The sequence below is a fragment of the Oncorhynchus kisutch genome, linkage group LG17 (genome assembly GCF_002021735.2).
Source record: "Oncorhynchus kisutch isolate 150728-3 linkage group LG17, Okis_V2, whole genome shotgun sequence".
In the NCBI taxonomy this organism is placed as follows: domain Eukaryota; kingdom Metazoa; phylum Chordata; class Actinopteri; order Salmoniformes; family Salmonidae; genus Oncorhynchus; species Oncorhynchus kisutch.
In genome coordinates this window covers 79833124-79845027 of record NC_034190.2, presented here as the reverse complement: position 1 = coordinate 79845027, position 11904 = coordinate 79833124, and the positions used below count along the sequence as shown (strand labels likewise).

General features: G+C 44.2%; 1 protein-coding gene across 1 annotated transcript; it reads right to left on the bottom strand.

Moving 5' to 3' along the window:
* On the bottom strand, nt 1-5842 carry pofut1 (protein O-fucosyltransferase 1). The gene is made up of 7 exons (XM_020473743.2): nt 5665-5842; nt 5335-5456; nt 4995-5177; nt 4461-4573; nt 4030-4222; nt 3625-3867; nt 1-1820 (listed from the first exon to the last, which is right to left on the bottom strand). The coding sequence occupies exons 1-7, from the start codon at nt 5801-5803 to the stop codon at nt 1626-1628; spliced, it is 1188 nt and encodes a 395-aa protein (XP_020329332.1). The 5' UTR covers nt 5804-5842; the 3' UTR covers nt 1-1625.
* Between the last annotated feature and the right edge of the window lie 6062 nt (nt 5843-11904).

The following is an 11904-nucleotide window of genomic DNA, read 5'->3' as shown; positions in this document are numbered from 1 at the left end:
TAAGTATTCAAACCCTTTACTCAGTACTTTGTTGAAGCACCTTTGACAGTGATTACAGCCTCGAGTCTTCTTGGGTATGACGCAAATACTCCTGGAATGTTCAGCCTAAGATATTGACATCACAGTCAATCAGTGTCTTTGTCCTGCTACTCTATGGAGTAGCCTAGCAACATGTTCCTAGGTAACAGCTGAAGATCAATCATAATAAATAGGGAGCAAATGTCTCTTACAAAATTGGGTCAATATAACTTTGGAAAATGTTATTCAAAGAAATGCATTGAAAAATTGAACATGTCAAAAGCGAGAATATGCATTAACTCGTTTCATTCAAGGCTACAGACATGTATTCACCAGTGAAGCCTGAATCTTCTCCATTTATCTAACCGAGGAAGCTCAGTCATCACATTTTAGGGTTATTTGCATAAATGTCATGTTCCCAGTCATTTTCATCACAGAGCAATAATACAACTAGCTAGCAGGTACAACTCTTCAAAAATATCAGAAACCGATTACAAAAGCTGATACAGTAATCATTTACATACGTACATTAGAAAATGTAGGAGGAAGACTGTCAACCTCCCCTTTATAATTAGTATCTGCAGTATCAGTTACTGCACTCCTGAGAGGGTTATTTCCCACCCTCATCCACCAGGTCGCCTTTACATCGTATTAAAGAAGGATAGGAGGGAGGGAGAGCAACACGTAATAGCTGGAGCACATGATCAGACAGGGACATTACACTGGAAGTCTTACCCACCCAAGGTTCAACAGGGTGATCTGAGCTCCTGCTAACAGGGTGATCTGAGCTCCCGCTAACAGGGTGACCTGAGCTCCCGCTAACAGGGTGACCTGAGCTCCTGCTAACTTGGCTGCTATGGAAATTGAGACATATGTAGCTGTGGCTATAGAAAGTATTGTGGAAATTGAGACATATGTAGCTGTGGCTATAGAAAGTATTGTGGAAATTGAGACATATGTAGCTGTGGCTATAGAAAGTATTGTGGAAATTGAGACATATGTAGCTGTGGCTATAGAAAGTATTGTGGAAATTGAGACATATGTAGCTGTGGCTATAGAAAGTATTGTGGAAATTGAGACATATGTAGCTGTGGCTATAGAAAGTATTGTGGAAATTGAGACATATGTAGCTGTGGCTATAGAAAGTATTGTGGAAATTGAGACATATGTAGCTGTGGCTATAGAAAGTATTGTGGAAATTGAGACATATGTAGCTGTGGCTATAGAAAGTATTGTGGAAATTGAGACACGTAGCTGTGGCTATAGAAAGTATTGTGGAAATTGTTATGTAATAGTTATGTAATAGTGTAACTGATTGTTTAATAGCAGTGGTGTACGAGAGGCTAAACCCAAGTAAACACAGTTTACACAACATTTTTAGTTTTTTACCTACCTTTTGCAGGAAACATGCATTGAAAGCGTTACTTTATTCACAGCGAACGGCGATCTGAGCCCCCCCCCCCACGAAAAAAATATTACTACACCGCTGTGTAATATGAGGATGGAGTAGATCACATTCCCACAATGCACTGTCCAAGTCCTCACCCAAGATTGAAAAGCCATTTGTCATCTTTCTTCAGGATGGACTACCCAGAAACGGAAAATCTTCACAGCTCTTGTTTCTTGTACATTTTTCCAGCGTGGTCCATTCCGAAGAAAGACGACGGACGGGAATGGACATCCCGGTCTCGTTTGACAAAAGCAGAGAACGAGGACACACAATTCCCAACGAAGTGGTCAGCTTGGCTTAGGATGTACAGGTCCAACTGGGCAGAGTCCGGCTTGAGGCTCACCACCTTCACCTGGGCATGGACAGACAAACAGACAACACACTGAACATGCAGTATTCACACAGACGATACCCTGAACATGCAGTAGACAAACAGACGATACACTGAACATGCAGTAGACAAACAGACGATACACTGAACATGCAGTAGACAAACAGACGACACACTGAACATGCAGTAGACAAACAGACGACACACTGAACATGCAGTAGACAAACAGACGACAATCTGAACATGCAGTAGACAAACAGACGACACCCTGAACATGCAGTAGACAAACAGACGACAATCTGAACATGCAGTAGACAAACAGACGACACACTGAACATGCAGTAGACAAACAGACGACACACTGAACATGCAGTAGACAAACAGACGACAATCTAAACATGCAGTAGACAAACAGACGACACCCTGAACATGCAGTAGACAAACAGACGACAATCTGAACATGCAGTAGACAAACAGACGACACACTGAACATGCAGTAGACAAACAGACGACACACTGAACATGCAGTAGACAAACAGACGACACACTGAACATGCAGTATACAAACAAAGCATGTTTACCAACAGTGTAACACCTGCGAAAAACAGATGTACTGTGTGCATTTGGAAAGTACTCAGACACCTTGACTTTTTCCAGTTACGTTACAGCCTTATTCTAAAATTGATTACATAGTTATCTACACACAATACCCCATATTGACAAAGCAAAAACAGTAGGTTTTTTTGCACATAAAAAAAAAGAAAATGAAATATTACATTTACATACATGTTAATTGAAATGCATTCCAGGTGACTACCTCATGAAGCTAGTTGAGAGAATGCCAAGAGTGTGCAAAGCTGTCATCAAGGCAAAGGGCGGCTACTTTGAAGAACCTCAAATATATTTTGATTTGTATAACACTTCTGGTTCCTACATGATTCCATATGTGTTATTTCATAGTTTTGATGTCTTCACTATTATTCTACAATGTAGAAAATGGTAAAAATAAAGAAAAACCCTTGAATGAGTAGGTGTGTCCAAACGTTTGACTGGTACTGTAAGTATTCAAACCCTTTACTCAGTACTTTGTTGAAGCACCTTTGGCAGTGATTACAGCCTCGAGTCTTCTTGGGTATAATGCTACAAGCTTGGCAAACCATTCTGTATTGGCACACCGAACATATTTTATTTAATCCATTTTAGAATAAGGCTGTAACATAACAAAATGTGGAAAAAGTCAAGCGGTCAATACTTTATGTATGTATGTATGTGTGTATGTGTGTGTGTGTGTGTGTGTGTGTGTGTGTGTGTGTGTGTGTGTGTGTGTGTGTGTGTGTGTATGTGTGTGTGTGTGTGTGTGTGTGTGTGTGTGTGTGTGTGTGTGTGTGTATGTGTGTATGTGTGTGTGTGTGTATGTGTGTGTGTGTATGTGTGTGTGTGTGTGTGTGTGTGTGTGTGTGTGTGTGTGTGTGTGTGTGTGTGTGTGTGTGTGTGTGTGTGCGTGTATGCGTGTATGTGTGTATGTGTGTGTGTATGCGTGTATGTGTGTGTGTGTGTGTGTGTGTGTGCGTGTATGCGTGTATGTGTGTGTGTATGCGTGTATGTGTGTGTGTGTGTGTGTGTGTGTGTGTGTGTGTGTGTGTGTGTGTGTGTGTGTGTGTGTGTGTGTGTGTGTGTGTGTGTATGTGTGTGTGTATGTGTGTGTGTATGCGTGTATGCGTGTGTGTGTATGCGTGTATGCGTGTGTGTGTGTGTGTGTGTGTGTGTGTGTGTGTATATATATATAAAACTGACAAATAAAATCAATAAATGAAACAAAGCTCACCTTATCCTTGAAGAGTTTTTGGATCTCAGCGAGGTGGGACTCTGAGTCTGTGGCGATGTAAACAGAACGGGCAGAGGTTTTCTTGACCCAGAGCTTAAGGGCCCGGCGGATCTCAGCCAGGTCAGGGAGGCACATGGTCATGGTGAGGGGCAGAGCGGTGTGACGGTTATAACCCACACACTGAGGAGAGGCCATGAAGTGAGGCCCAGTATCCCCACTCTGGAGCAGCTTACAGGCATTAACCTACAAGGACAATTAAATCAGGGAATACAAGAGGGAAACAGAATGGGTCTGGGCAGCCAAAAAAAGTATTGAAAATGTCAATAACTAAGCATTTTTTATTCTGTCGACTATATGTGTGTGTGTCTCTCTATCCATGTGTGTATGTGTGTGTTCCCAGCTCACCCAATCAGAGCCGATCCTCAGATGTATGGCCACGTATGGCCTGGGCAGCAGAGCAGCAATGTGTTCCTGTCCCTCCTGCACCATCCTCTCCGTCCAAACGACATACCGCTGTAGACCCACATATTCCTCTATGACAGGGAACTGGGCCGGGGCACCAGGCAGGGCCAGGACAGGGTGCTCTGACGGAGGGAACCTGCACAGGGGAAACCACAGAGGCAAGGAATTTGGGACTGCAGATGAAAATTAGCTGGCTGGCTAAAACTTGCACTTCTACAGTGATGTTCATGAATGAGCACCGTCCCTGTAAAACTACATTCAATGTAATAGATTGGTTATGGTAATACGAGGTGTAATTATTCTGTTATATCACCAGTAAGTTGAGCAAAAAAAACATGCTTATGTTTCACTCACAGTAAAACACAAAGACTTACTTGTTGAGCCAATGAGGTTGGTGGTAGGAACTGAAGGACAGGCCGTCAAACAGGACAGACCTGTCAAACTCCACTCCTACGTGGTCCCAAAATGGACCAAAAGGATTCCCGTCCTGATAATGACAGCATGTGATGGTTCATAACACCCCATGAGCAAGGCTTGACATGACATTTATACCAGATCTTATGATTTTTCACCACTAAGGTGGTAAACATGAGAAATAGATGATATGGAAGAGATTTTAATGTAAAATACAGTTATAGTAACATTCCAGCAGGGGGCAGTGTTCTGCTCTGCCATGGCATTCTTTTCATTAACATTAACAACACTAAATCAATTAATTTCTTATAAGTAATTTAACTATATAAAAGACAATAGAGCCAAAGCTATGGTCTCTGTTCCAGGACCTGGCTTTTATATCATCTTTCTTGACCAGTTTCAACGTTTCTTTTCTTCTTTCACTAACCAGGCTCAATACCTGAGCAACTGGCTCAGATATCTCCGACTCTCTGAACCTCAATCACAACACTCACCTTCATGGGGCAGGACTTCTTGTCCACGCTCCTCTGGGCAGCTGACTCAAAGCAGTAGGCTGCCCTCTGTCCCTTAGGCCAGTGTGTTGGGGCAAGCTGCTCCATGAAATCCTCCAGGCTTACCACACGGTGGTAGTGGGTCAGGGCTTCCAGCTGGAAGAACTCACTGTAGGGGACATGTACCTGTTGAGGGGGAGACACAGCTGTGAGTGTGAGATGTGATCATCTCTGCATCACAATTCTCTGTCATTTCTCCCAAAGTGTGCTCTTGTTCACTTCGTGGATTTAAAAAAAAGGGACTGGTGAGATCAACACCAGGAAACATGATTCATACACTTACATTTGAGTATGGTGGCGCGTGGTGCCGGTACACTATGAAGGGGGGAACTGCCAGTGTGCGATTCAGGATTTTTGCGAATGCCAAAGAACCCAGAAAGTGGTCGGCTTGGTTTCCAAATCGACCTGAGTAACGAAAATTGGTCCCATTAGCAACGAACTTTAAACACTACATTTATATTTGGAAAATAGAAATCTAGATAGATAAATACATAACACCTGCGTTAATAAATTAACTGCAAGGAAAACAAAGCCGGGCTAGTTACACATCAGACATCAAGGACACCAGAGTATCTAACGTTACAATGCTTCCGATTAAAGTTGATCAAATTACCCATGCAAGGACAATATAAAATGTAGCCATTGTCGTCCCACGTTAACTCTGTAGCACACGTTACACTAATTTGTAGCAATATTGCTATGAGCGAATAATAAACCACAAAAAGTTGCAAATGATTGAGTTTCGCCGCCATTGTGTTTCATGCTACATCCCAGAATGCATTGGATGTTGAAAAACGTTTAACCCCGGAGGTGCTGCTTCCGCTTGTATACGCTGGTCTGCTACATCACTCTGAAACGTCCAATGAATTTGGAATTGGAACTTCATATGATCTTGGAAAATTGATGGAATATTTAGACATAAATCTATTTCATGGAATCTTTAGACATGTGTTTGAGGAAAGTGAGGGGGTTGGGAGAGAGAGAGAGAGAGAGAGAGAGAGAGAGAGAGAGAGAGAGAGACAGAGAGAGAGAGAGAGAGAGACAGAGAGAGAGAGAGAGAGAGACAGAGAGAGAGAGAGAGAGACAGAGAGAGAGAGAGAGAGAGAGAGAGGGAGAAAGAAAATAATATATTATCTGTTGTTTTAATTTCAGATTCATATGTGAGGCAATCAGTCTTCATGAAATGTGAATTTATTAGCCAAATAAATGTGTGATTCTCTATTTTTAGTAGTTACAGAATTGACTCATTTGTCTAGCATGAACTGCTTTTATCCAAAAACCTTTTGGAATAGACAATATCACAAAACTGCGATGTGTAAACGACATACAGAAGCTGATGACAGAAGTATTGTACTTTTTTATTTTTAAATCAGAGTATTCTGATGAAAAGTTAAATAAAAGAGTATGAACAGATTCAAATAGTCATCCAATAGGCCTATACAAATCCCACAAATCAAATCTCACGCATATTGCTCACACACATCTTGTAGTTTAGTTTGGGGGGGAAAAAACAACAACATCATGCTTCTAAACCAAACCGCAAGTGAGTTCATCATCATAGATGTACTAGTATTTGATTGTGTTTCTTCATTAATTAACAACAGGGTCCTCGTGAAATCTTCAGCCGTGACAGAGAGGACCATGAGTAACTGGCTTCCTGACCATAGTGTCTTGAACTGGAATGGAGTCAATCAAAATGGAGTCAACGTTATTTTCACTGATAAAGACCCAGAAGAAACAAGTACTAAGATTGAACCCAGAGTTCTGTGATTAAACTCTTCAATAAAAGCTAAATCTGTGTGCAACATGCCTCAAACCAAAAAAACACTTTGTTTGGGTGTGGCCTCACCCCATATAAACACTTGGTTTGGGTGTGGCCTCAAACCAAAAAAACACTTTGTTTGGGTGTGGCCTCACCCCATATAAACACTTGGTTTGGGTGTGGCCTCAACCCATATAAACACTTGGTTTGGGTGTGGCCTCAACCCATATAAACACTTGGTTTGGGTGTGGCCTCAATCCATATAAACACTGGGTTTGGGTGTGGCCTCAACCCATATAAACACTTGCTTTGGGTGTGGCTTCAACCCATATAGGTGTGGCCTCAACCCATATAAACAGTTGGTTTGGGTGTGGCCTCAGCCCATATAAACACTTGGTTTGGGTGTGGCCTCAACCCATATAAACACTTGGTTTGGGTGTGGCCTCTAACCATATAAACACTTGGTTTGGGTGTGGCCTCAACCCATATAAACACTTGGTTTGGGTGTGGCCTCTAACCATATAAACACTTGGTTTGGGTGTGGCCTCAACCCATATAAACACTTGGTTTGGGTGTGGCCTCAACCCATATAAACACTGGGTTTGGGTGTGGCCTCAACCCATATAAACACTTGGTTTGGGTGTGGCCTCAACCCATATAAACACTTGGTTTGGGTGTGGCCTCAACCCATATAAACACTGGGTTTGGCCTCAACCCATATAAACACTGGGTTTGGGTGTGGCCTCAACCCATATAAACACTGGGTTTGGCCTCTACCCACATTATAGTGCTGTGTGTACATACGTGTGTACCAATGCCAGAGAGAAAGGGTTTGTATGAATGTTTGTAAATTGTATGGGGCATAAAAAATAAATTAATAAACATCACCACTACTGTCAATGAAGCCAATTTGTCTTAATTCATTGATAGATAATTTTATCATGTCTTATAACAATTTTAATTTAGGCAAGTTCCTGAGTTGACTTGAACTTTAGAATGTTAATTGTAGGTTGACAGACTCACCATGAGCAGTTGATATTTTCATAGGGTAACTCTCCCATCCCCCTCCTCCCATAACCAAGTACTCATGCACGCGTACACACACACACACACACACTCGCACTCACACACACACACACACACACACACACACACACACACACACACACACACACACACACACACACACACACACACACACACATGCACACACACACACACACACACACACACACACACACACACACACACACACACACACACACACACACACACACACACACACACGCACACACGCACACGCGCACACGCACACACACACACACACACACACACACACACACACACACACACACACACACACACACACACACACACACACACACACACACACACGCACACACACACACACATACACACACGTTCCTCAAAATACTACCCCTGTTCTATGTGTGTGTGAACCTTTCTTACTCTGAATGTAGTTCATTCATAGAGGTCCATGACATGCATGTGACTGTGCAGAATACCCCGTGAGGTATGTGCTGTAATGAGCTCTGGTCAGTTACTAGCAGGTTATGGATCTTGATGGATTGGCTGTTCATCCCATTGCCTGAGAGGAAAACCCCACCGCTCACAGGTTCAAATTCAGTCAATGCAATTTAAGGTGTTTTCTCAGTCTTTATTTCATGTGTTTCCTGTCTGTCTCTGCTCAGGCCTCTCTCTCTCTTTCCCTCTTTTCCTGTCTGTCTCTGCTCAGGCCTCTCTTTCCCTCTTTTCCTGTCTGGCTCTGCTCAGGCCTCTCTTTCCCTCTTTTCCTGTCTGTCTCTGCTCAGGCCTCTCTTTCCCTCTTTTCCTGTCTGGCTCTGCTCAGGCCTCTCTTTCCCTCTTTTCTTGTCTGGCTCTGCTCAGGCCTCTCTTTCTCTTTCCCTCTTTTCCTGTCTGGCTCTACTCAGGCCTCTCTTTCCCTCTTTTCCTGTCTGGCTCTGCTCAGGCCTCTCTTTCTCTTTCCCTCTTTTCCTGTCTGGCTCTGCTCAGGCCTCTCTTTCCCTCTTTTCCTGTCTGGCTCTGCTCAGGCCTCTCTTTCCCTCTTTTCCTGTCTGTCTCTGCTCAGGCCTCTCTTTCCCTCTTTTCCTGTCTGTCTCTGCTCAGGCCTCTCTTTCCCTCTTTTCCTGTCTGTCTCTGCTCAGGCCTCTCTTTCCCTCTTTTCCTGTCTGTCTCTGCTCAGGCCTCTCTTTCCCTCTTTTCCTGTCTGTCTCTGCTCAGGCCTCTCTTTCCCTCTTTTCCTGTCTGTCTCTGCTCAGGCCTCTCTTTCCCTCTTTTCCTGTCTGTCTCTGCTCAGGCCTCTCTTTCCCTCTTTTCCTGTCTGGCTCTGCTCAGGCCTCTCTTTCCCTCTTTTCCTGTCTGGCTCTGCTCCGCCCCCATTCACAGAGATGACAGCGATGATAACGAAGCAGAGAGCCACAGCTCACCACCCTGAGACTTCCTCCAGGTGGATAACTGAAATAGATTAACAAACGGCGGGTGGAAACAAAAACTAACTGTGCAATATAGTAGGTGACCTTAAAAATGTAAAAAAGGTGCTTTCTAGAACCTAAAAGGGTTATTTAGCTGTCCTCATATGAGAACCCTTGGAAAACCTATTTTTGGTTCCAAAGTAGAACCCTTTACCCTTCCATGTAGAACTTTTCTGAGTTACGTTGAGAACCCTTTCCACAGTGGGTTCTACATGGAACCCAAAAGTGTTCTACATGGAACCAATAAGGGTTCTACCTGGAACCAAGAAGGGTTCTTCTATGGGGACAGCCAAAGAAGCCTTTTGGAACCCTTTTTTCTAAGAGTGTGTATGAGTGTTCCACAGATGAATGTTTTTATATTTATCTCTATTTCCCTGTCTCTTTCTCTCCTTCAGCCTCACCGTTTCTCTCCTTCAGCCTCACCGTTTCTCTCCTTCAGCCTCACAGTTTCTCTCCTTCAGCCTCACTGTATCTCTCTTTCAGCCTTCAGCCTCAATGTTTCTCTCCTTCAGCCTCACTGTTTCTCTCCTTCAGCCTCACTGTTTCTCTCCTTTAGCCTCACTATTTCTCTCCTTCAGCCTCTCTGTTTCTCTCCTTCAGCCTCACCGTTTCTCTCCTTCAGCCTCACTGTTTCTCTCCTTCAGCCTCACTGTTTCTCTCCTTCAGCCTCACCGTTTCTCCCTTTCAGCCTCACCGTTTCTCTCCTTCAGCCTCACTGTATCTCTCCTTCAGCCTCACCGTTTCTCTCCTTCAGCCTCACTGTTTCTCTCCTTCAGCCTTCAGCCTCACTGTTTCTCTCCTTCAGCCTCACTGTTTCTCTCTTTCAGCCTTCAGCCTCACTGTTTTCTCCTTCAGCCTTCTGCCTCACCGTTTCTCTCTTTCGGCCTCACTGTTTCTCTACTTCAGCCTCACTGTTTCTCTCCTTAAGACACACTGTTTCTCTCCTTCAGCCTCACTGTTTCCCTCCTTCAGCCTCACCGTTTCTCTCCTTCAGCCTCACTGTATCTCTCTTTCTGCCTTCAGCCTCACTGTTTCTCTCCTTCAGCCTCACTGTTTCTCTCTTTCAGCCTTCAGCCTCACTGTTTCTCTCCTTCAGCCTTCAGCCTCACTGTTTCTCTCCTTCAGCCTCACTGTTTCTCTCTTTCAGCCTTCAGCCTCACTGTTTTCTCCTTCAGCCTTCTGCCTCACCGTTTCTCTCTTTCGGCCTCACTGTTTCTCTACTTCAGCCTCACTGTTTCTCTCCTTAAGACACACTGTTTCTCTCCTTCAGCCTCACTGTTTCCCTCCTTCAGCCTCACCGTTTCTCTCCTTCAGCCTCACTGTATCTCTCTTTCTGCCTTCAGCCTCACTGTTTCTCTCCTTCAGCCTCACTGTTTCTCTCTTTCAGCCTTCAGCCTCACTGTTTCTCTCCTTCAGCCTTCAGCCTCACTGTTTCTCTCCTTCAGCCTCACTGTTTCTCTCTTTCGGACCTACTGTTTCTCTCCTTCAGCCTCACTGTACCTCTCTTTCAGCCTCACTGTTTCTCTCCTTCAGCCTTCAGCCTCACTCTGTCTCTCTTTCAGCCTTCAGCCTCACTGTTTCTCTCTTTCAGGCTTCAACCTCACTGTATCTCTCTTTCAACCTTCAGCCTCACTGTTTCTCTATTTCAGCCTCACTGTTTCTCTCTTTCAGCCTCACTGGAACTCTCTTTCAGCCTTCAGCCTCACTGTTTCTCACCTTCAGCCTTCAGCCTCACTGTATCTCTCTTTCAGCCTCACTGTTTCTCTCCTTCAGCCTCACTGTTTCTCCCATTCAGCATTCAGCCTCACTGTTTCTCTCCTTCAGCCTCACTGTTTCTCCCATTCAGCCTTCAGCCTCACTGTTTCTCTCCTTCAGCCTCACTGTTTCTCCCATTCAGCCTTCAGCCTCACTGTTTCTCTCCTTCAGCATCACTGTTTCTCCCATTCAGCCTTCAGCCTCACTGTTTCTCTCCTTCAGCCTTCAGCCTCACTGTTTCTCTCCTTCAGCCTCACTGTTTCTCTCTTTCGGCCTCACTGTTTCTCTCTTTCAGTCTCACTGTTTTCTCCTTCAGCCTTCAGCCTCACTGTTTCTCTCTTTCAGCCTTCAGCCTCACCGTTTCTCTCTTTCAGCTTTCAGCCTCACTGTTTCTCTCTTTCAGCCTTCAGCCTCACTGTTTCTCTCCTTCAGCCTCACTATTTCTCTCTTTCAGCCTTCAGCCTCACTGTATCTCTCTTTCAGCCTCCAGGCTCACGGTTTCTCTCTTTCAGCCTCACTGTTTCTCTCTTTCAGCCTTCAGCCCCACTATTTCTCTCTTTCAGCCTTCAGCCTCACTGTTTCTCTCCTTCAGCCTTCAGCCTCAATGTTTCTCTCCTTCAGCCTTCAGCCTTCAGCCTCACTGTTACTCTCTTTCAGCCTCACTGTTTCTCTCTTTCAGCCTCACTGTTTCTCTCTTTTAGCTTCATCAAAAGAGATTCACAAATGTTAGGTGCAGGAACTACATTTTTTGAGGCACAGGAGAGATTGCAGGACACCAATAAGACAAAACAATTCCATGAACTGCAAACCTCTATGTATCTAT